The sequence below is a fragment of the Rattus norvegicus genome, chromosome 6, assembly GCF_036323735.1.
Source record: "Rattus norvegicus strain BN/NHsdMcwi chromosome 6, GRCr8, whole genome shotgun sequence".
NCBI classification, from domain to species: domain Eukaryota; kingdom Metazoa; phylum Chordata; class Mammalia; order Rodentia; family Muridae; genus Rattus; species Rattus norvegicus.
In genome coordinates, this window is record NC_086024.1 from 55646585 (window position 1) to 55671506 (window position 24922).

The following is a 24922-nucleotide window of genomic DNA, read 5'->3' on the forward strand; positions in this document are numbered from 1 at the left end:
TCCTTGTAGGCCTGATTTGCATTTCTCTAATGGCTAATGAGGTAGAGCATCTCAGCATATGCTCTGGTTAGCCAATTGTTTATCTGCTCTGCAGAAGTGTCCTTGGCAAGGTTTTGAATTGGGCTGCCCCTTCCTGTTTTTGTGTTACACTTCCAAACCTGCTGTTCCTCAGAAGCTACAACAATGTAAACGTTTGCAGCTTACTCGGTTAAGCCACCTGTTTGCCGAGAACTTAGGCCACCTACTTAGTCTGTGGGCACCTGAGGTGAGGAGAAAGAGCTGGCGGAGAGGCAAGAGTCAGAGTGTACCAGAAAAGTTGGCCAAGGGAAGTATCCACCTCTGACCTCCAGGTCCTCCTGGAACTCTCAGCAGATACCAGGAGAGCTATTTCTGTTTGACTCTGGCTCCCAGGCCATAGGGCTGCTTTTTCGTCTGCACTGAACTGCTAAGCATTGCAACACCCAGCGGACATCTTCTTGATCATCTCCTCAGTGGGGTAATGTGCTCAAGGAGCCTTTGACCAGCTGGCCTAAAGTCCAGAGGACAGAGCTTGCAGCCTAACGCCTGGGAGCAGACTGTCTCCAGCCAAAGTTGCAAATGATCCAGAAAGGAGATCTGGCCAGTGGTTGGTCATCCACACCATCTCCATTCCAAGAAACAGAGCAGCAGACAGGGACCAGCCCAGCTCTCTGAATCAGTCAGAAACAGATGAAGTCTACCTAGTTCAGGGAAGAGGTTGTTTCTAAATAATTCTCCCTCAGAGACTCCAAGCTCTGGCTCTCTTGCAATATCAAGCTGCCTAGTTGTTGTAAGATGATGGTCTCTGCAAAGGTCTGGGATGAGGGACACTGTGTGTGTGAAATGATCCCACCTCCCCTCAGCCTGAGACCTTCTGGAAGGCTTTTGCCTTTCAGAGATTTACCTTCAATACCCCTTACTACAAGTCAGATGCTGCTCACTTGGAAATGACTTAAAGTTCATTAGGAATTAGCCAAGTTTTATAGATATGTTGGGTGAGACCCAGAGGAGATTCTGATAGAAGAAAAAGAGGTCTCAAATGTCAGGACCCAAAGAAACCCAGGAGAGGCTCACTCAGTACTTGGGCTTTTTCCAGCACTTTTCACCATCTCTCCCCTAAACCTCTCCAGCCCAGGGGTTGGCCTTCACTTCCCTTCCCCCAGACTTCTCTTTTCCTGTATAACCCAGCCACCTAGGTCGCATACTCTTGGCTTTTAGCTCCACTCTTGACCTTTACCTTGGCCTCCTCGCCTGCAGTTCCTCTCTTGATTCGCTCGCCCTCTCTCTTCTCTTCTCTCACATACCCCCCACCCTGGCCAGGTCCAGATTTGACAGGCTGGGCTCTTCCAGATGGCCTCTGGCTGTTCTCTCCCTTCTCAGTTATACACAGGGGGCAGCCAGGTCTCCCACCTCTCCAGTTTTCATTCATCAAATACATTGGTTTATTGTTTGCTTGCTTGCTTGTTTGTCCTAGACTGGGGATGGCCCAGGGCCTGGACAGGTGTTCTACTACTGAGCTGGGCTCCCAGTTCCAGTTCTGTTTTGTTTTGTTTGAGACCATCTTAATCTTGGCTGTCATGGCAAGACTGTCATAGACAAGACTGGCGTTGAACTCATAGGAGATCTACCCGCCTCTGCCTCCTAAGTGCTTAGATGAAAGGCATGAGCCACCACGCCCAGCTTCTCCTCCGTTTTTACTTTATTATTTTATTTTTTTCCTTTGATTTAGTTTCTTGTGTTTCTGTCAATTATAGTGAAATTCACAAGAAAGAATATTGGCCCTGTGACTGTGCAATCATGTTGAGGGGTCGGCCAGAACTCAGTAGTGAGGCTTCATATTAGGCCCAAGTTTAACCCAAAACACCAAAGCAAACTACAATTGAGTGACATGGGTCCATTACATCACTCCCAGGGGATCCCCTATACCCACTGCCCACACTCATAGTTTCACAGCCTCCACTTATCAACCACCACTCTGTACTCTGTCTCTTGAGATTTGCCTGTTCTGTGTCCATCGATATTAAGTCACGTGACCCCATGACCTGTGAAGCATTGTCTCTGTAAGGGCCAACCCCTCTCCCACAAGCTATCTGTCCTTTGCCAGAGTCAGGGAATTTTCTAAGTATCCAGAATGAGAGCCACGAATGCTGGCCCCATCTATATTTGACAGTGGGATTGGAAGTGGGAAGAGCAGGCATTCAAGGTCACCCTTAGCTACACAGAAATTTCAAAGCCAACCTGGGTTACATGAGAAATTAGCACAGGGGAAAAACAACAACAACAACAAAACAAAAAAAACCTGCAAAATGAATGAGAACTCTGCTGAAGTTAATAGTGAAATCATCCTTTGGGGGTTTCCAACTATCTTAACGGCCTCTATTCTCATCAAAGCATGTGGCCCCATAGGCACTGTCCTCCAGGTTGGGTCTTCCCTGTGGGGAAGGAGAGCAGAAAGTCCAGAGGCATCTGCAAGCCACCCAGGACCCAAGCAGGTTGGACAGCAGCTCTGAGAGCTGGCTCAAGTGTGGCTGCTCTCCCAGAGACTGCAGGAGAAACCCCCCTGCCATCTAAACTTAGAGTGCTCTCCTGAGCCTCTGAGAAGCGGCTTCTCACATCTCATGTGTGAGAATCAGGGAAACCCTCATTCATCTGCCAAATTCAGGACGCACCCCTGACTGCTCCGGCCTTGTCTTGCTGCCTTTCCTCAATCTCATCTGGGCGTGCTCTCTTAAAGGGGAAGTGAAGCATTATGACTGGCCGGGGCCCACAGCCAGGAAATGTCTACTAGAAGAGGGCCGTTGCCCAGCATGTCGTTGGCTCAGCCTCCTTATCCAAATGGCCAGGCTGCCTCTCCAGGAAGTGTAAGTGTGAAAGCAGGGTATGGTGGCCCGCCACCCAGGATGGCGTGGGGCTGGACTCAGGTCACAGAAGAAAGTCTGGCAGGCAAAGCATGCTGGCAGCCTGAGATGCATGCACTCGGAGAGATGAGCTTCTGTGCAGACCTGAGCTCCCGGTCTGTGGGCAGAAGCTGGAGCAGAGACAGGGCTGAGGAAGCCGATGGGGACAGCAGCTGCCTCAGAAAGAGGTCAGGAGTAGGAGGCTCAGGACTGATCTATTTTGGACAGCCCTTCTGGAGGCTCAAGCCTCGGGTCTGGGGAGGAAAGGAATGGAAATTTTTATAGCATACCTTTGAGAGCACTGGGAAGCCAGCTATCATACCCCATACTTTTTGCCACCCCCACTCTGCAGCGTTCACATGCAGCTCAATCGGAACTTCATGCCTTTATACCCTGGGAGATTGCTTTTCGCTGTTGTTTCCATATGCTGTCTCTGCTAAGAAATGTTTTGGGTCTTCTCAAATGGTGCACACAACTTAAAACCCATGGGCTGTGTCCCTATTCACATATGGCCCTCGGTCCAGTGTGTACACCCTGTGAGCCTCGTATATACCATGTGGCGGTTCCTCCTCTGTCTCCCCGTTCATTATGATTGGTAGTGTTAGTGGCTTGCTTTTAAACTAGAATTTTGTTTCCTGCATGCCCACGGAGCAGGGAAAGGGATAGTTCATGTATCTGCAGGCACCTGGTTTCTCACAAATAGGCTTCAGGGTGAGTGATTGATGGAGAAAAGACAGGCCCCTGCTATAGTGTAAGCTTCTTTCTGCCCCAGGTTTTTGTTTGTGTGGTAGTGATGGCTGGTCCTAAATAAAGTAACAAAAGTGTAGCTTTCAACAAAACAACTCAAGCTTTTCTTTCTGAGAGAAAGGGGAGAGAGGAAGGAGCGGAGAGGGGAAGGAAAAACGTGCGTCTCTGTACGCATATGTTGACAGGCATAACCACACCCTACTTCAAGACAACTTCCTGTTTGCCACTGCCAACTGCCACTCCAAGGAGAACAGACGTGGTTCCGTTAGTGGCTGCTGGGGGACCATGACAACCTGTTGGGTGAGTGGCTCTGAGTGACACTAGGAACTCAGCACTGAGTAGAGACTTTGTACCTTCTCTTGGAGGAGACCAGGGCCCTGTGCTGTCCAAGTTGGAGGTTGACACAGAAATAAAGCAGAGGTCGCCTGTCTTTTTGAACCTGTGTCCTCAAACAGTGTGCTCCCAGGATTCATCTGAATGGAAAATTTTCAAGTTGAGGGTAGGGAGAAGGCTGTGAACCATCTACTTAGGAAAGCTACTATGTTTTTTTTTTAAACCTACCTTTTCATATATCGAGAAATTTCTATCAAGAAATTTTATTAATCCTTCCAACATTATTTAACAATGAGTGTAATGAGGGCTCACTGGGGCAGGACCTATGCTCAATGCCAGAGATAAGCCAGACTCCTGCCTCCACGCTGTGCCCATGTGTAAGACAGTGAAACCAGCAGTTACAACATGTGATGATTATATACTGAGGAAAAGGCTTGTCATGCCAGAAGCTTCCTGCCGAGATAGGATCTCTGATGTGGGTGATGTCTCCCTCATATGTGTAGGGAACTGGGGTTCATGAGGTTAAATTATTAGCCCAAGTCACAGGGCTAATGAGTGACAGAGCTGGGATTTGAGCCCAGTTCTTTCTGATTCCAGAAACCATAGTGTTTGGTCCATATTTCTGTTAACTCTGAACTGGTGGAGCATGAACATTTCCTATTCAGAACATTTTCTAAAAGTACAATCTGAAGACCTTAGCCTTTTTCCTATCACAAGACTGAAGCCACTCCTGGCATAACTTGGCACAGAGGCCTGGGCACTTCTCTGCCTCCTACCTCTGGGATCTATCTCTGTGAGCTATGGGCAGACCATGCCCACAGCAGACAGGAAGGCGCCTTGGTGTGCATAGCCCAAGACCCTGAGTAAAGCTGCTGACGGTTCCGTCAGACAGCCAGAGACACCGAATTCAGCATTCAGGTATTTTCAGTATTAGGAATGCCAGCCAGTCATAGACTTCAAAGATACCCAGGATTGTGTCTCCCATTTGTAGCATCTGCCTTCACCTGTCCCTTCTGTGTGCCTTGGTTGAGGGTAAGTTCAACCAGGCCTATTTAAGGTGAGCTCAGTGGTTTATCCAAAAGCAGGAAGCTACCAGAGCCATGGAGACTCTTGTCCAATACTTGTAGAAGAGAGAGATGCCAATGGAGAAGGCTAATACAGACCCCTTGGCAGTCCACCACTGCCTGGCTGAGACCGGGGAACAGCTAAGGCAGTGAGAAGCCTTGTTCTGTTTATTTGAGTGCTGGCGTTTTGACATAGGCTTACCACATGACTTAGTCCTCCAACTCTGAATCCTCCTGCCTCAGTTCCCAAGTGCTGGAATCACAGGTGTGTAGCACCACACCTGACAAGAAAGGCTTAGCGCTTTTGAGGGGGTAGCAGATCTGGCTGCATACAGAGGTCAGCAAAGGGTGAAAGGCAGCTGCTCTCAGAAGCGCAGGTCTGTCCTCCAGCCTCTGAGAGAAGAGACGTAATGGCCATGCTGGAGTCTGGACAGTTCTATCTCCCACCTTTCAGAAACTCTCTGGTTATTAAGACTCAGTACAGGGCAGCACCTATGGTTTCATCATGATGCAGTGCTCACATCCTGGGGCCATCGGCTGGGGATGTTTTTGATGAAGTCAGATGACACTCATTTTGCTATCCCTCCCTACTTCATATCTGCATCTGTTTTCCCTGCTCTGCCCTCTCTGTTTAAGGGGGTTATAGCGCGTACTACCCACTCCATCCTGTGTCCTTCCCTCTGCCCTCTCATCTGTATACTAATTATTAAGTAGTGATTAATGCTTACGAGTTATTTGTGGTCCATTCCGTTTCTCATAGATTAGCTGTTTTATTTCACTTACAAGGTTTCTCAGATTGACCTAGGCCTCTTACCAGCCATTTTCGATTATCTTCTTTGTATTTATTATTATTATTATTATTATTATTATTATTGAAAACAATACTACGGGGAATGTCTATGAACTGTCTACCCTTCACTTTGAGGATAGTTCCTTGAGATCACCTTTTTAAGCTATCAGTTGATTACCAAATCAAAGGCTGTGATTTTTTTACTTCCTGTTATTATCACTGGGGTACACTCCAGAAAAAAATCATAATCCCTCAAAAGTACTCCTCGCAAGCATACACAGGTTTGTTTCTCAAGAGTTTCCCCTGTAGTCAGGCTGAGGGTCTGGTGAGAGCATCCCTGAGGGCTGAGGAAACTATTTGAGGCCCTTGGAAAATCCCTGGGACTGCCCGGATCCTACCCAGCAGAGGCTGGTGCCAGAAACATGTGCTTCAGTATGAGAGCCAAGCTGAGGAGCAGGTGGGAGGAAGAATGCTTCTAAGAGCAAAGATAAGGCGCAGCCTTTACACTCAAACTACACACAGGAACCCTGGGGCAGCTCTGGGAGGAGGAAATGCATGCTCCAGACCTGCTGGAGAAGTTGCCTTTCTAAAGGGTGGAGGGAAGGGGCTATTCCAGGCAAACAGCATGGGGAGAGGGAAACCAGCTTTGGGACCGGACAGACAAGCCTGGACTCTCTTTCCAGCTACTGAGGCCAGCACAGCCCCAGTCTTCGTTCATAACTGTGCTGAACTTCTATGAGGTCTCTTGCTAGGACGCTAGCAGTTGTGACTTCTTGAGACCTGCAGAGTGGGCAGTAGCTTGCACTCTGCCTCACGTAGTGGGTAGATGATCAAGAAGTAGAGCTCTTACTCTCAACTGAATGAACGGTGTGGAATGACCAGATGGCTGAGGAAATGCCAGAAACCTAAGGATGCTGGGAAGTAACCTGACAGAACTATATGGAACGGAACTTAGCAGTGTAAGCCACTCATCTTGCATGAGTCTGTGTCAGACAACTTAGTGCCTGAGGTAGCTTGTGGTCGCTGGTAGTATGTAGGAGGAGTGAAAAAGCTGTGATAAAGTCGTATTTCTTTAAGGAATCAACCTCCCAAGCCACTCTGATACTAACATTTGGTGGGGGTGGAGGGTAGAGGAGCAGGTATTGAGAAAGAGTTTCCCTGGAATTCACTCTGTAGACCAGGCTGGCCTGGAACTCAGACCCAGCTTAAAGACATTGCTACACTTCCCCCAACCCCTGCCCCAGATTAAGGATTGGGATACCAGGGACTCTCATAACTGGCATAGAGCATGCTTGTCAAGGCTCTGCTTCCTACTACTGTCTGTTTTCCTCTCCTTGAGTCCTCCATGCCTTCCTTTTCTCCTCACTGAGGTAGGTAGATGCAATATTCTCCCTCCAGTGTTGGTGCCAGATGTAATGCTTCACTTTGATTACAAGGATTCCACCCAAACTCTAGCTATGGCCCCTTACATACTATTAACAATAGTACACTTCTGTGTGCTCAGAAGTCTACCATATACCTGACTTACCTCACAGCACTTAACTCTTAGAGTTCAGGAGTTCTTCTCCTTCGATTCTGCACACGAGGAAACCGTGACTCAGAGATGTAGCAGGTTGCCAAAGGTCACAGAACCGGGCAACATCAGATCTAGAGATGGGCATGGTTCTCAAATTTGGTCTCCCTCTGTTTCTGCTGCTGATAGCCCAGGGATGCCTGCCTCACAACTGCTTTGGTTAGCATGGCTTCTTAGCCAGGGTCCCTGCTCTGTCCGGCTCCCCTTAGATTCCAGTTTCCTTTTTAAAATAAAAAGTCTCTGTATGTGTGTGTGTGACTGTGCATGTCACAACACTCACACGGAGATCAGAGGACATCCTGCGGGAATCACTTCTCTCTCTGCGCTGTGTAGTAGGTCCTAGAGATAAAACTCAGTTTAGTGGACATCCTTACCCACTGAGCTATCTCACCCACCCATCCCGTTTCCTTTTGGATGGAGTTCACTTTGGATGATGGCCCTCTTGGCGCCTCCCCTCGTGGCTGCAGCTGAAGGAGACTGCACTGTCACACGAGTGAGCCAGATTCTGACTCCTGCCCACATTTGCTCACACAGCCGCGGGAGGCTGCACGGGTGCCTGTGGGGTCCCAGGCCTATTAGGATGAGGTTGGTCCCTTAAAAACAAATACTGGAAAAGTCCCAACAACTTCTTCCTGAAGGCAGTATCAGAAACAGCACTAGATGCCTGCGGCTAACTCAGCCATTCCTGAGACAGCTCCGTGGTGGATTAAATGCAGGACATTGACGCTAAGAGCATAAAAATATCCCCTGGACAGTAATGGCGTGGAAGGAGGGTCCGAGTTTGACTCAAGTGGAAAGAACTAAAAATACAGTAGGGCTCTCATTCCTCTGTCGGTGGCAGCGAGGCCCCTGCCTGCTGGTCCATAGGACTGACCTCTAGAATAGTACCTGGGTATTCAAGGAATACATGTGGTGCTGCTGCTGCTGCTGCTGCTGCTGCTGCTGCTGCTGCTGCTGCTGCTGGTGGTGGTAGTGGTAATGGTGGTGCTGAGCTCGAAAAGAGCAGCTGTGGAGGGCATGACCTAGACTTCCTGAGGAATAAAATGTGAAAAAGTAAAAGGGTTCATCTAGGCTTTCCTTCCTTTGGTCCTGGGACCTCCAGCTCTAGGATAGTAGTTTTAATCCCCCTAAGGGATTTAGAAATGTTCAGAGAGGGAGGCTTCCCTACTCCACAGTACCCTCTTCCAGGCTTCTTGGTCCACAGCATCTTCCAAGATCAAAATGGAGGAGATCCAAATCAAGACATGAGCTCAGAGGAACACTAAATGTAATGTTGTCTTCGGCAAGCGGAAAAGCCACTTGGGAAAGGAGCCCATTCCTGGGAGAACACAGAGAACTAGACTTACAGATGACAGGGATTTAGAAAAGCAAAGGGGAATTAAATCCTGATGTACTGGTGTGGGAGGGGCAGTGGGGATGTGGTACAGGGCAGCATTAGTAATTGGAATGGTGAGGACAGCAGACAACCCAGGTAGCATTATCAGGAGCTCATTACACAGTGGCACCTTCCAAGCCCCTTTCCTCCCACATCATGCCCAGGAGGCACTGTCTCTGAGTTACATCTCTGTCACCCCTGGGTGGTTGTTGTTGTTTTGTTTTAAATTGTTACATTCATTCACTTTTGTTTTATGTGTTTTGCTTGCATGTAATACGTGCATCACGTGCATACTTGGTGCCATCGGAGGTCAGAATAGGGCATTAGATTTCCTGAAACCAAAGTTACAGATGGTTGTGGACCACCATGTGGGTGCTGAGAGTTGAACCTGGGTCTTCCATGAAAACAATAAGTGCTCTTAATGGCTGAGCCGTCTCTATATTCCCCCCACCCCCTTTAAAGACTGGGGTCTCACTATGTGATCCTGGCTGGCCCGGAACTCTATGTGTAGACCAGGCATGACCTTCATCACAGAGACCTGCTACCACCCCTGCCTCTGTAGCACTAGGATTAAAGGTTCGTAGCACCACACTGACCTACCTATGTTTTAAAATTAAAATTAGTTTAATCCTTTTGAAAAAGTAAAAGGCTCAGGTCCTAAAAGACATCCCCAGATCAACATAGATTGCCTAGCTTTGTGACTTCGTGTCTAATTACTTTTCTATTGTTGTGATAAGACCAAGGCAACTTAAATGTTTAATTTGAGCCTACAGTTTCATTGTGTTACAGTCCATGAGGGCAGAGCAAGACAGCTGAGAGTTTACAAATTAATATACAAGTATAAGGGGGAAAGGGAGGAAGGGAGAGGGGGAGGGGAGGAAGGAAGGAGGGAGAGAGACAGACTAGGAATAGCTTGAGTTTTTTTTTTTAACTTCGAATCCCACCTGCAGTGACACACCTTCTTCAACAAGGATCTTTCTGGTCCTTCCCAAACAGTTCCGCCAACTAGAACTGAGTCTTCAAATACAGGAGTCAGTGGGAGACATTCTTACTCAAACCACCAGACCTTGGGCAACTCACTGTCTTTCTTAGCCTTAGATTCCTCGGCTAGAATGGAAATACTGATAGGCCATTTAAGGGGTTGAATGCCTATGTGCTATCTAAAGTAAGTCTATGTAGTAGAGTTCTGGGAACACAGATACTTCTTAATATACAACTGATAATAAGCATAGTAAATAAAAGAAGTTAATAAGTGGCCAAGTGAGAGAAGTGGTGAGACCAGTTCCAGGTCGTCTGTGAAGGTCATTATTAATGTGCTGGATATTTAAATCCGTGTGGGTGGTCTCAGAGCAGAATTCTGATTTCTCTTAAGCAGGCGAATACTAGGCACTTAGAGCACTTTTAGCTTATGGTCTGGAAATAAGTATGTAGCAGGAGATGTAAACTGGTGTAGGCTTACACATTGGGAATGTTGTATCACCTTAAGGAAAGGTCCTAAATCACTTTAAGTGCTAGTTTTCAGAATGCCAGACAGGAAGAGAGTAGCTAAATATTCTGCAGTATGTAATGACTGAGCGTGACAGCCTGTGGGAATTAGATATGCATACACACATAAAACAATGCTAGATGAAGAATAGCCCGGAATATCGGTTGATTACAGTTTTATTAATATAGCTGTGTACACTCACAAAGCCTGAGAAATTTTGGGGGAAAGGGTCCTTCTCTCTAACATTGCTTAAGTCTATAAAATATTTCCATAGTGAGTGAGAAATAGAATGTTCAGAAGAACTAGAATCATGACAGGGGTCTACCTAAGGCAGGCACTTGACCAAAACATGTTGGAAGCTTTGCCCACAGAAGGCTACCTGTATAACAGTGTCTTTTTGTAGGTAACATGGACCCTGCTATCTTTGATCACCATCCCCACCGTTCATCCAGGCACAACTATGTAAGGCTTCTATAGGCAGGTCTTCACATGCTAGACTTCCATAGATTGATGCCAACAAGGGTCTTCCTGTTAAGTGTGCCCATTCTGCCCTGCCTGGGACAGCAGTTCCACACATTTGCAAAAGTGTACTTGCAGGCCGCTGATGCAGTGAAGCCCTGATGTTGAACTCTGGTCCTGACATCCTAAATGTTTATGTGGCTTTTCTCACCTGCCCCAACAGGGGTCACATTTGCTCCTACAGTCCAGGAGTCTGAGATGCTCACCCCTCCTTGAGCTACCATAAAAGTGATTTTTTTCCTTTTGCCAACTCAATTCAATGTAAAATTACACATTTAACAAATCACAGAACTTGATCTTCAGATCTCTTCTATGCAACTTGTTCTTTCAATTGGATATTTAAGAAGGATGTATGCAGGCTGGAGGTGCAATTTATAGGGTAGAGTGATTACCTGGCAGGCAGAGCCCTGGGTTTAATCCTCAGGACCACATAACTTACGTGTTGTGGCTCAGGCCTATAATTTCAGCACTTGGGAGGTTGAGGTCGGAAGATCAGAAGGTCAGGGTTACCACAGCTACTTAGTAAACTGAAGACTAGCTTGGGACCCAAGAGACCCTACCTCAACAAGCTGGAAAGGGAGATGGGAGGATTGCTTATGAAGAAGAAACAAAGAAAAACATAAAACCAAGAAAAATAATTGATTTGATGTTTATGCCAGTTTATAGGTATAATGTGTGGGCCAAGACCATGACCACAACTTCTCTATGAAGTCAGTGATTTCAGAACCACCAGTCCCCTCCCCCTTCTTGTATTTCAATGACAATTTCTTGCCATTACTTAATTTTTTATTAATTTTAATTGATTTTTTTAAGTCTAACAGGCATCATACAGCATTTTCATGTGTGTCTTTATGTGCTATTCCCATTCATTCCCCTCCAATCCCGCTACATCTACAGTTCTTAACCGTTAATTTAGGAAAATAAGGATGTTGTTACTCAGTATTCAAAGGCTAATGAGTGATGCTTTTGTACATCCCACTCCTCATCAGCTTTGAACAAGTCAGTGAATGAGGCCAGAGGAAATCGTGGAAGAGCCGTGGTAGAAATAAAAATCTTATTTTAGAGTCATAAAACGAAGAAAAGAAAAAGACAGACAGACAGGCAGAAAGGAAGGAAGGAAGGAAGGAAGGAACAAAGGAACGAAGGAACGAAGGAACGAAGGAAGGGTTTCTTAAAATGGTATTTCTGAAGGGCACAAAGCTCCAAAGAAGAGGGCTTAAGGGAAGAAAGATGGGTTCTGGTTCCATCATGGCCACAAACCAGGTCTTCCCTCTGGGCCTTGCAAAGGAGATGAGGCCAGGTCTCTTGTATTGCCCACTCCTAACCTTTAGTGACTTTGTGTTCTTTGATCTTGCTCACAGCACACCCCATTTCCTTCCCAAGAGGCAGTTGGGCCCATGTCCAAGGCCCGATTCCTCAAGCAGTCATTAGTTCTGACCTTGGCAATCACCTGGTCTCTGAGTTTCCAATAGCCAGTCATTTGTGAGGAGGGTAGATATGCTTAGCCGCTCTTCTAACGGCCAATTTTACAAAAAGCGAGTTCTTCCACGGAAGAGCCCACTCACATGAGGTATTTCAGCACTCCGCCTGTAATTATCCTGTAACATCTAGGGACTGTGAGATATGAGGAGCAGATATTAGGAGGCATTGTATTTGTAGTTGAGGGGGAAGGCGGCCTGAGAATCCATCTAGGGACCTACTTCATTTATAGATGAGGTCATGGAAGCCAAGAGAGAGCTCAACATTGGGAGAGCTCAGTTAAAACTACCACCAGGGTGTTAGGACCCAGGGTGTGCTGCGTCCCAGCCCTGTGCTATTTCTACAGCATTCGAACAGATCTTGGTTTTCATAACCTTTCGTGACAGTTTCTGGGAATAAAGCATGCATGTAGGAGTTCACCCTGAGCCAGCAAGGATTATTGCCACGGAATCATTCCATAGAGGTAAAATGTAAACGCTGGTCAGGTAAAACACCCGACAATCAGGTGAGCCTCAAATACTGTAGCACCCAATTCCAAAGGGTCTACTTTGAGAGACCCTGATGGCCCATTGGTATGAGGGATGGTAGAGAAACCCTAACCTGCCTTCAAAGGACACTCTGGCTTTTTTTTTTCTGTCCCATCAGCTTCCTATTACAGCAGCCGTGACAGCTCTCGGCTGGAGGGAGACTGTGATCCGCCACCTCTCCATTCCTCCACCTTTATCGTCACTGACACTGAAGACTGTAGATGTGTGATCTCTAGTTCTTCCCATCAGGACCTCTACTGCCACCGTCGTCCATTTCTTCAGCGAATATTAATCAGCTAATTATTTGTAGGCACCGGAGAGCCAGAGGGGATTTAGGATTTCAGGAGCACCCTGTAGAGGTTGATATGTCTTTCCCGGAAGTGTGTACAAAGCTTTCAGGCACGTGGAAATGGACTCCTTTAGACACCCTAACTTTTATCAAATCCATCACTCTCCAACTGTTAGTAACCACCATCAGGGTGCATATCAGAACCTAGCTTCTTGAATCTACTGCCCTGGTCACATCTGCCTTCTTCCTGTTGGTCCAAGAAGACGGGAGCTGGCAGGGTGTGAATGAATGGGGTGTCTGAGCTCAGACCTCTAGTGCTTCCTAGAGAAGCACAGGAAGCTGCCCCCCACCCCCAAGTCCATGCACCACTTTGTGCTTCTGCTTCAGGCATTTGGATCCTGGTCTGTGTTGTGGTTTTGGACCTCTGTGAGCTTAAAGAGGCCATGGCTGAGATACATCAGTAGACTGTACCATGCTGAGCCGTGCTGGGCCTTTAAAAACTCTGAAAGATCCTCCCATCATGCCCCCCCCCAACCCCTGAATCCCATGCTACTCGTATGCTGGAGAATTCATGCTAAGAGTTCTGCCCTGCCCACTGCCCCAGGAGACCCGAGTTGCTGTCTGGGGATCACGTTGGTTTTGTGGTTGATCCACTGTGTCAGGTGACACCTGCTACTCCAGTGGAAGTGGTTTTTGCAGAAGGATAGAAATGTCTCCCTGGAGAATCCTGGGGTTAGCTTAGCATGCCATTTGATACAGAAGTCCCGACTGCAGTCATTGTAAGTTGGCATCGAAGTCAACATCAGAGCAAACGTCAGAGGCTGTGGAGGTGCGACCCTGCCAGCAGAGGGTTGCTTTGTGCCTGTGGTGTTCACGAGTGTGGGTGAAGGTGGGACCCACTGGCCACGGATGCTGTGCTGAATTCTGTTCTTTCTCCCCTGTAGAGAGAAGACACAGTTCAATGTGCAGGCCTTCTCCCTCTCCAGCAGCGTCTCCAGCCTCCAATCTCCGGACATCACTAGCACAGGCAAAGACAAAAGCCTGTGTCAGCGGCCATAACGCTGTCAGCAGCACCTCAAAGCCATTTAAAACGCCCAAAGACAATCTACTTACCTCCAGCAGCACACAGCACACAGTCTTCTCTGCAAAGGGACCAAGGGATAAACCATGGTGAGTCCAGGTGCTGGGCAGCTGAGACTCTCTCTGCCCTCCCCCACTCTGGCTTTGACTCTGGGTGTCATGTTCAGAAATCTGAGGTACTGAGGCAGGAACCCAGAAGGAAGGCACGAGGAGGCCAACTGCTAATCTTTAGTAACTAGAGGGAGCATGGGGCCTTAAAAGTGCTGTATGTCTCGGGGCTGGGGATTTAGCTCAGTGGTAGAGCGCTTACCTAGGAAGCGCAAGGCCCTGGGTTCGGTCCCCAGCTCCGAATAAAAGAACCAAAAAAAAAAAAAGTGCTGTATGTCTCAACAAAGAATGGTTGTACATTTGAGAACCAAGCTGTCTGTGTCTAAGGAAAAGAAAAACAGGGAAGACTCCTTAGCTATATGTTTGCCTCTCAGTCTTCTGCCCCAATGAAGAGAAACGCTGGTGTAAGCAGTCAAAGCACAGATGGTCAGTCCGCAGAGGGAGAAGAGAAAGGAGGAAGCCATGGTCATGGCCCAGTCCTAGCTTCAGTCTCCCTTCCCCACAGGGCCTCTGCTCCCCAGCCCTCAAGGACACTGGGTATCTCATAACTAACTGTAGGGAGGAGAGAAAGGGAAAGTCACCCCTTTGATGGCGAGTCTCTACCAAAAAGACAAAAGGTTCCCTGTGGACCAGACAAATAGGAAGCCACACTGAGAATAGGAGGGACTTGGGACTAGCTTGTCACAGCTTTATCTTCCAGGTCTCCTGAAGACAGAGAAGGGGCAAGTGCGGAGTGTGTCTAATTTATATGTTTAAAGAGAAATGGTGTTCATTAATTAATGGTAGTTAATTGCGCTTAACGTCCTACCCAGGAAGACTGTGGAATACAATCACCCATCAATGGGGCAGGCACTGCGAGCTGGGAATTATGATGACTTGAAGAGAGCTAATTATGCCCGATCAATGAAAGCGCCTCAGGTGATAGTGGGAGAGGTTGGAACGCGGACGTACATGGCTGCCAGCCGCTCTGCTTCTTACACTAGCTGCGCTCTCTGTGGGCTGCTGGAGAGTAGATCTGTCTCGTGCGAAGGTGTAGTTGCTAAGGAGAACCCTGGTCGGAAAGTGACAGTTGGTGACCTCTGATGAGCTTGTAGCAGTGCGGACTTTCCAGGCCCTTCTCAATGCCCCCAGAAAGCCCAAGGAAGGGCTTGACTGCTAAGGAATTAGTCCCTGTGAACAGGTCTCTTTGCTGGGTGACCCTGGGCAAGTATGTCTTTTGATCTTGCTGTGCCTCAGTTTCCTGTGCTGTAAAATGAATCTATTCATAGACTAGCTCTGTTCCCTGGGATGCTGTGAGGATCCAGTAGCTCCTTCATATATGGCATCGAGTACAGCACACAGGCCAGGGTATGTGCACAACACATGTTAAAGGATAATTACCATCATCATCATCACTCTCCCATCTGTGCTGAAGCCTCATAACCTTGGGCTAAGACCGAGGAATTCATCTGTCATGGAGGAGTGGCTCTTCAGAGACAGGCATGCTGGTGTAGATGTATGATCCCAGCATTCCGGAGGCTGAGGCTAGAGGAATAATGGCGGTTTAAGGGCTATCCTAGACTACATAGTGAGACCCCGTGTGAAAAATAAGAAGCCACAGATTCAGGGCGACCCCATGGAGATGGAAACTGGGGAAATAGCTTATTCAGGCTGAGTGGTGTTGCTTGGCCATAAAGGCATTTACCTAGCATGAGTGAGGTCTCCAGCATCAGAGAGGCAAATGAAGAGTGTTACTAGGAGGAGCAGAATTGACAGCGTGAGTGTACCACGGTTGTTAGACTAGCTCACGTGGCGCGAGCTGTGTGGTCCACAAGCTGCATGTGGCCATCCTGCACGCTGGAAACCCAGCATCATCTTAGTCCACGGGGAGGGATGCCTCAGCAGCGCTGGTCTAGCGCCCACTGAAGACCTGAAGAGTTCATTGAGAGCCACTGGTCTTTAGTTCTCATTGGAAGGCAGAAGAAACTGGTTCCCATGTCCGTGGAAGAGGGCAACCACAGTTGGCGGCAGTAAAATAGAGGCACTCACCAGCAGGGGCGATGATGGGCAGGTGGACCCGGGGTTATGATCAGTCTGTCTGAGGAACGGTGTGGAAGAGACCCAGCACTGAACCTGAGGCAAGAAAATGGAATTCAAAGCCAGGCTTTGTCATGGATTCTGTGTGTCCTTGAGGCAGTCTAACTTAGCAGCCCTTGTCCCATTTTAAGCCTGAATTCTAAATCACGATAATTTCAAGTGCCCCATTACCTACCAAATGAGAATGAGCTCATAGCAGGCATTTTACTCACTGGGCCACTCCTAACCTATGTTAAATGTGTGTTGAGAACTCCAGAGCTCAGCAGTTAAAAACACTGGCTTCTTTTCCAGAGGACCCCGGTTCAATTCCCAGCACCCACATAGCAGCTAACACCATCTGCAGTTCCAGGACTTTGAAGCCCTCTTCTGGCTTCTGAGGGTGTCAGGCTCACATGCGGCCTACAAACGCACACGCAGGTGAAGTACCCACCCACCCACATAAAATAAAATTTACAAACAAATTTTAAAAATGCACGTTGGCTTTCAGAACTTTCTACATACATAGCCAACTGAAAATTGTCTTACCCCATGATGAACCGAGGGGCGGCTGAAGTGTGACTGACCTCATCTGTTAGGCCTGTTTTCTAAGTCCTCTGCCTGGGTCAGATGCCCTTCTTGTGTGCCTCATCCTATTCTGTCATATTTAACTTTGGATCCCCAAGGCTCTACCTTACAGTTGTACAGGTTGTGCACCAGGGGATGAAGACTGCCAGTCCATTGTGTGGACCACAGGCATCTCCTTTTAACTTGCACAAAGCTCTCTGTATTGCATTCGTGGGCCCTGTGCACCCTTGGTGATTATTATAGTGGGCACATAACTATTAGTGTAAGTGTCCATTAAATACTGAGTATAGGCAGAGGCACGTTCTAATATCAGGGGAAGAGAGCAGTGAATGCTAGTATAATAGGTATTAATGGGTCATCAGGATTGACAGAGGGAATTTGGGGCCAACTTACAGAGGGTCTTCATGTTGGTGGTAGGGCGCACTCTTCATTTAGTAGGCAGTAAGGAAGTTGGAATCTTGGGAGGCCTGAGATTTAGAATCACAGTCTATTCAGGCTTAAGAATGAGATCTGACATGGTAAGTGGCTGCCTCAGGGTCACACAGGAAATCCACGCAGTGCTTTGAACTTGCTTTTCTTGCCTCTCATTCAATAAACACTCATGGAGACCTGAATTCAGATCCCCATCCTCTACGTTAAAACCAAAAAAGAAAAAAGAAACGAAAAAACGGGGCCAGGCCAGGGAGACGACTCTTCTGATGAAAGGTCTGTCACATGCATGAGGAGTTCCCATTCCCAGAACTCACATAAAAGTTAGATCCAGCAGTCTGTGTCCAGTGACGGGGAAGGGGTGTATAGGCAGATCCCTAAAACCCACTGACCAACCAATTTAGCCAAATCGATGAGCCTCAGTTACACCAAGAGGTCCATCTTAAATGCTATCGTGAAGGCAATCCAGGAACACACTCAACCTCGAGCCCCAAAATGTACCCACAAACATGTGCATACATCACACACACAACATACATATATCACGCATACATGCATACATACACATGAAAAGAAAAAAAAGAAACACCTCAGACCTTGTAGATCAGCTTCTGTGGGGCTAAGTCTCTAGAGAGAAAGAAAAAACAGCCTATTATGTATGTGGCCAGCTGTGGGTCTGACTCCTTCCTGCAGCCCAAGCCCTGGCCCAGGGCCGTAAGAGAATACTGTACAGAGGTGGCTAGCCTGAGGAGAGCTCAAAATTCAAAGTTTGGTTTCTGGGCTGGTGGTGCAGCCTGACAGTAGAGTGTGAGCATCCCATGCACGAGGGCCTGGGTTCAGCCCCCAGCACCCCAAAACTAAAGAAAACGTAGCTGCCACTGAGTACATTTCATAAAGTCAAAAAGCCCAAGTTAAACCCTAAGCCAGAGACCCTTACTACGTCTATAGTCAGGAGCTGGACACAGAAAACACAGTTCAAGATGTAATTTTATGCTGTGTCTGTTTGGTCACTGTAAAATAAATAAATAAATAAATCTTAAGCGAGTGGGAAGAATGTTGTAGGGAAAGGGCTCAGAATGGGCAGAAGCATTTGCACCGGAGGAGAGGTAGGCTCTGAATCCAAGAAGGCATAAAGTTCCCACTGAGGGCAGCAAATTCAGGACCACAGAAAAATGACCTATGGGATTAAAAGAGCAGTGTTCAGTCGCAAAGTCTCCCTGGCAGGCAGCAGTATTAAGGAAGGCTGGGGGAACATTCTGGAACCATTGAGAAGACTGAGGACATTTTTGCACAGTCCAAGTGAGGCGCAGTAGGAGCTCGAGCTCAAGGAAGGAGTGGCGGCACAGTGAGGAGGGGGCAGGTCCATGGGAGAGGACTCTCGGGTGAGGACCAGTATAAACAGCACAGGACCACCGGGGAGGAGCTAGGATGATGGTGGTATTTCAGACTCAGATGGCTGGGCCACCATGTCTGCCACTTCCTCAAGGGAAAGAGGGTAAGCTGCATCAGAATCTGTGTGTTCTGGGGATCTGAGAAATACTCGAGAAGTAGGTGGTGGGCACTGAATGTTTACACCTTGGGGTCAGGAGAGAGGTAGGGCTGGAAAAGATGTACGAGAACCATCCACATAGATGGGACATTGACACCATGGGTATAGGCAAGACCTCCCCAAAATGTGTTGAGAAAAGGATGAAGGCCCTTGGGAATGGGGCAGGAAGAAGAACCTCAGAAGCAGGGCCTGCTCAGCCTTCTGTTCTTCCTGCTGTACCCTGTCCCCCTCTTCCTGGTCCAAATCACTGACATTCTTATGCCGTAGTCACTGGCCCCTTTGTCCTGAGTCCCTTCTCTTTCACTTCCTCCTGGCCAGCATCCCAATGCACTGCCATCTGCTCTCAGTTCGTGGCTTATCGTCTTTGCCTGTGATGCCCTGTCCCATGATGCTCTCCCGTGATGTTCTGTGCGTGTGTGTTCCATAGTACATCCCACTTCCCTCGTTCCCTCTCCTCAGGAGTTACAAGGGTGCCCCCAGCATGGTGGCCTGTTGGCAGTTGTTCAAACAAGGGGCCACTGTGACTAACACTTCTTGAACTGACTGTCACAGAGAACCAGATGGGTCCACTGAAGGGGACCATGTGATTTCCCGACTTCTGTCGAGAAGTGTTTGGACTAGCAGTATCCAGTGGAGGAAGATACAGTGTGTGCCCCATGTCTCATTCTAAGTATCAGCTGCCTTGAAAAAAAATACAAAATTAATTTTCTAGGATATATTTTCTCTAACCTGACACAACCACAATATTATCATTTCAGCATACAAATAGTGAGCTAGTTCACATTCCTGTCCTCAAAGCCCCCTCATCCCTCCCCAAGTCATTGCAGTACAGGGCATTGTTCACCTGGGATATTTATTTCATTGTCAGGTGCCATTAAGAACTAGAAACCGTCTGGCAGAGTCGCAAACTCAAGTGGTCCCAAACACACTGAAACCCCGTCATAACAGGATTGACTCTCTTGTTTTAAAACTGTTGTGAACTTAAATATTTAGAATTACATTCTCAGCTCGAGAGAGCAGCCACCACACGGCACGAGTTAAGTAGTCACCTGGCTGCTCTCAGAGAGCACAGACCTTGTGTTTCTGAGTGACCCCACATGGGAACCTCTGGGTCTCTTGTGAAGCAGAAGGAACACTCGGTCCTTAATTGTGTTAGCCTGGTCTTTCTGAACCTATAGTGGGAACAGCAGGGAGACCCATAGAGAATGCCCAGCCAGAGGCCCTATCCAAATGAGTTCTCAGTTGACCCTCAAGGCCACTTAAGCACACAAGATTGCCTGTCTATAGGGTTGGCAGACTTGACATGGAATTTGACAGTAGGCATCAGGATACCCTTTCACAGGTAGCTCAGGTTTGAATGCCTGGCTATAAACAGCACCCCTGAGTCAGGCTGATCCCTTGGTATTTTCACACCAAGTTGGACAGTCTGCAGTTGTATGATTTTGCCCCTTTCTATGACTTAGTAGGGAGGGGAAAAACACCTTAAATAAAAGGAAGGGGGAGGCTACACTTGGTATCTCATGTGTTTAGACCCAGCGCCTCAGAGGCATTGGCTATCTGTGTAGCGAGTCTCAGGCCAGCCAGGGCTGCACAGTGAGACCCTGTCTCAAAAAAAATAGTCAAATGAACATAGAAAAATTTAAAAGAAGAAAGGAGAAGGCCGGTGAGATGATCTAGCAGGTGAAAGGCTCACCACAAGCTTGGTGACCTGAGTTCTGTCCTCAGAACTAGCTCCACAAAGTTGGGGACCTCCATACCAACCTCGTGCCATGCATGTGTCCACACACACAATGAAGAGGAGGGACATGGGGAGGAGGAGCCAGGTCTGGTGAGTTCGAGGCAGGAGGATTAAAGGTTCAAGGTCTGCCAGGACTCCAGAGCGAGTTCAAAGCCAGATCGGACAACTTAGCAAGACTCTGTCCCCGAAATAGGCTAGGGGAGAAGCTCAACAATCAAGTGGCTTTGGTCACCGGCATTACAGGAAAGAAAGAGGAAGAGGAAAGGGGAGAAAGAGGAAGACAGCATCCTCCTGTCATCGAACCTGTCTCTTTTGACCCACCTGAGACTCCACATAGCAGACTGTTAGCCCTTCCCCTGCGGTCCCCTTTTCTCTAGTTCACTTGCCTGTCAGAAATCACCCCTGAGGAAGTTGGAAGCCACAGAGTCCATGTAGTCCACAGTGACACAGGGAGGTGGGCAAAAGACAACCGGGAATATATCCATAGTCCCAGCAGATGAACCCATAATCCTGGCATTCAGGATTCAGAGCGGGTAAGATTACTTGACCTTGAGCAAAGGCCCCATCTCAAGAAAGCAAGACGAACCATTTCATCCTTTATTACGAGTCTCTGCTGCGCCAGGGACCAGAGAGACTGTCAGCCAGGGCAACTTTCTCCTCTGCTGTCCCTTCCCACGACAGCCCTGCAAGTAGACTGAAAACTAGGATCTGCCCGATTTTGGCTGATGTGGCAGGAGGCAGGGAAGAGTTGGGAAGAGGCTTTCCTCCCATGGATGGCTTGATGCCTTCTCCTTGGGCCTTATCAACCTGCAAGTGTGTGTTGAATGCTAAATATGCCCCACTATTAAAAATGCAGGAGATGAGCCTGCTGCTCCAGAAGGAAAATGAGCCAAAGCAGAAGAAAAATCAGCAGGCTCCTGGCCTCCCTGTGCACACCCTACAGCGTGGTGGGGGAGGGGCTCCCTCCTTTCAGACGGCCCCTCCCAAAATGCTTGGAAATGGGAGGTGAGTCTTCTGGGAGAGAGGGGACATGTGGGAGCTCATGTGTCCTGGATGCCTTCCCAGTGTTTTATGGAGAGGACCCAGCCAGAGGCCTGTGGGAGGGACTTGGGGCTTAGCTCTTCTAGCCTGGTGCTGGCATGAATTGGGGGTTGGTTCCCAGAAGCCCCAGGGAGTCATATCAGAGCGTCCATGTAGGCTGTGAAATCTTTGCCTTTTCAGTACATCCCTTCCTTACACACACACACACACACACACACAAATGTACACTCCTATACACTCGCATACACACTCAAACATGCGCACACACACACACACACATGCACACATGCACTCACACACTACACAGGCGCACACACACTCCTATACACTCGAATACACACTCAAACATGCACACATTCACACATATGCACACATGCACTTGCACACACACCCACACACACACAGACACACACACAGACACACAGACACAGACACACACACACACAGTGTACTGCTCAGAACTCTTCAGAACTCATCAGTGGCTCTCGGTTGTTTGCCCACAGACAGAGACAGAGAATATGAATGAAAATGAGTGAATGAATGGGAATGTTTGTTCTGAATGTGTTTGTTCTTCTCTGAGGTAAATGGGAGCAGCTGGTCGCAGTGAGTCCCTGGCCGTTTCCTTTCTGTGTTCAGAGTGACTCCTTATAGGGAGAGCCCGGACGTGGGATCCCAGGGTCATCTCAGGTGTCTGCTCTCATCCCTCCCTGACAGGGACATGGAGGACGTTCTTTAAGGAATCACCATCCCTCTCCTGGGTCCGAATTGGCACTAGAGCTTGAGGAGACTTTAATGCTCCAGCCATGGTACCCAGGTAACAGGCTCTCTAAAAGGACATTTTACAACTCCAATACTGGGAGCCAGTGACCTCTGGTGGCCACAGCGGGAAGTGTTCCCACTTGCTGCTCCTGAGGATAGCCAGCTCTAAGCTATTGCTAGGAACTCACTCTTCCAGAATCCACCCAACCCCCAGCCCCTAGCCCTCGGTGGCCTTCATGCTGTTTCCGAAATGATGTGAATCTTGATGGCCACCCATCTGAGTTGTGTGTCTGTGGTTCTTAGTTATGGGGCAATGCGCTGAGCATTGGTAAGGTCTGGAGCTGTCGGCGAAACCTTGTGTGGGCCTGAAGCCCACTGTACCCACAGCTGTTCCCAAGGGCAGCCTGGGCAGCATCACATGCCCTACTACGTTCAGACTACTCTCCAGCTTGCTGATTCTTCCACAGCCCAAGGGTACAAGGGCTCTCCGGGAATACTTAGCACTCCTTGGTCTCCTGGTAATGCTGGGGACCCCCTTCCTAAGCTCCACACCCTTGGAATAAGAGAAAACTGTAGAGAACAGGGCCTCCTTCATCCCGTTGAATGGCCTATGGGTTGTACAGATAGCCTCCCCTAGAAAACAAGGTGCCCTGGAACGTCAGAGTCCCCACATTGCTGGACTGCAGGAATTGTCTTATGGGAATAGGCTGGGCTTCCTGCTTGCTCTGCTTGCAGAAATCCCTATCCAGATGTGAGCTGCAGTGACTCACCCAAGCTCGGGAGTTCCTGAGTATGGAATGACTTGTTCCCTTCTTCCATTTTCCTCTCCATTGTACTTCCAGGATTGCTCTTCTGTGGGTGAGTTTGGAAGCCACCCACCCCACCTTTCTGCTGCCTCCCACTCGTCCACTCCACCCCCTAAACACCAAAGGGACAAAAGGTTTCTGATGGTGACCATGGTTTACACCCCAGGAGGGGCTGTGAGGGAGTGAATGGTGTGGCGCTCTCCCCCCCCCCCTCTCTCTCTCTCATTTCACTTCAACTTTGAGGCTGTGCTTCGAGCCCAAATGACGCTCCGTGCCCAGTACCTCATTTAATCATCTCAAATGCCAAGCCTTCCTTCCTTTCACTGTAAGGAAACTGAGGCAGGCCTTGTGAGGCTGAGATAGGTTGGTCAGGTCTGTCCCACCAAGGAAGGAGAAAGAGCTAACACCCAGGCTTTCTCACTAGCCAAGCCCCTGTCCTATTGCCCATTCACAAGGACAGAAGTCCTTAGGACCTTGCTGAGTCCCTAAAGCCAGGAAGCTGCATGCATTAGGCCCTCACCAGAGAGCATCCAGCCATAGGGAAGGCAGGATTTGGGGGCCGGATACCTCCACAGTCGGGGAATTTGCCAGAGCATTGATTGACAAGGCACAGACCCTCAGTTCAGCCCCACCTTTCCTCCCTAATTCTTACGTTATTTGTTCCTGATTATTTTGTGTGTCTGGAGGATGTTTATGGTGTGTGTGTGTGTGTGTGTGTGTGTGTGTGTGTGTGCACTTGTGTGCACGCAGAGAGGCCAATGTCAGGTGTTATCAGGTGGCATCCACCTGTTTTTGCTTTGTCTTGAGACAAGGTCTCTTATTGGCCTGAGACTCGCCAGGTAGGCTATGCTGGCTGGCTAGTGAGCCTCACAGATCCTGTTCCAAGCTGTCCTGAAGTCAGATCACAGGCATGTTCCATTGCAACCAACCTTTTATATGGATGCTGGATATCAAACTTAGGCCCCCAGACTTGCACAGCAAGCACTTGACCAACTGGGCTTTCTCCCCAGCCCCTGCTTCTGACTCTTCTCCACTGTTCATCAAAGTCAGCTTATTCAAACTCCCATGTTCACCCACAGACCTCTAACTTGTCTCGAGGGCGGGGGAATCTCATATCATTCTTCATAACTTATCACCTTTGCAATGGAGTCAAGAGGCTAAACTTTGTAGCCCATGATCCATGACTGGTGAAGATGCTGTACCTTTCTTGGCCAACAGTGGGCGTTTGATGAGCTTTCCACATATTCTGCATCCTGCCAACCACTCTGCTGCCAGGACCACTCCCACCCTTGCCCCACCCACAACAGTCATGTGGTCTGACCCCATCTCTCAGTTTACTGAGGGTGTGTTGTGTGGGAGAGAGTCCAGACCCTGCAGAGAGTGATGGCCCATGGCGTTGCCTTTCTGACTTCTCTGCTGTAAGATAATATTAGATCAGCCCAGTAGATTTTTCTCATTTACAGGCCCTGCGGTTAGATAGCTTCCCTTTTTTGGCTTGCTAAAGGCATTTACAAGTTGGCTTCTTGAACATTTTCCCAGATGCCTCAAAAGCAGGGTACCCATTCATCGGGGTGTGCAGTACCTGCTATATCTGTCATAGCAGGACAGGATTCCATGGCTGTTCTTTATATCGATTCTTAGTGACCACCTGATTCTTTTTTTTTTTTTTTTGACC

General features: G+C 48.3%; 1 protein-coding gene across 30 annotated transcripts in view; it reads left to right on the forward strand.

The window, feature by feature from the left end:
- The window catches only part of Atxn7l1 (ataxin 7-like 1), a 222443-nt gene that overhangs the window by 159276 nt on the left and 38245 nt on the right, over window positions 1–24922 (forward strand). For 22 of the 30 annotated variants that reach the window (XR_005505854.2, XR_005505855.2, XM_039113162.2 and 19 more), the window contains one exon: window positions 14042–14267. Coding sequence is in view for 28 of the 30 variants with exons in the window: in XM_039113162.2 (XP_038969090.1) it covers window positions 14042–14267 (226 nt within the window). In the remaining 2 variants the exon portion in view is untranslated. Of the gene's footprint in view, window positions 1–13; window positions 3104–3126; window positions 3963–14041; window positions 14268–24922 lie in introns of those variants that run through there. The other 8 variants (XM_039113168.2, XM_063262083.1, XM_006240013.5 and 5 more) reach the window with 8 other exon arrangements.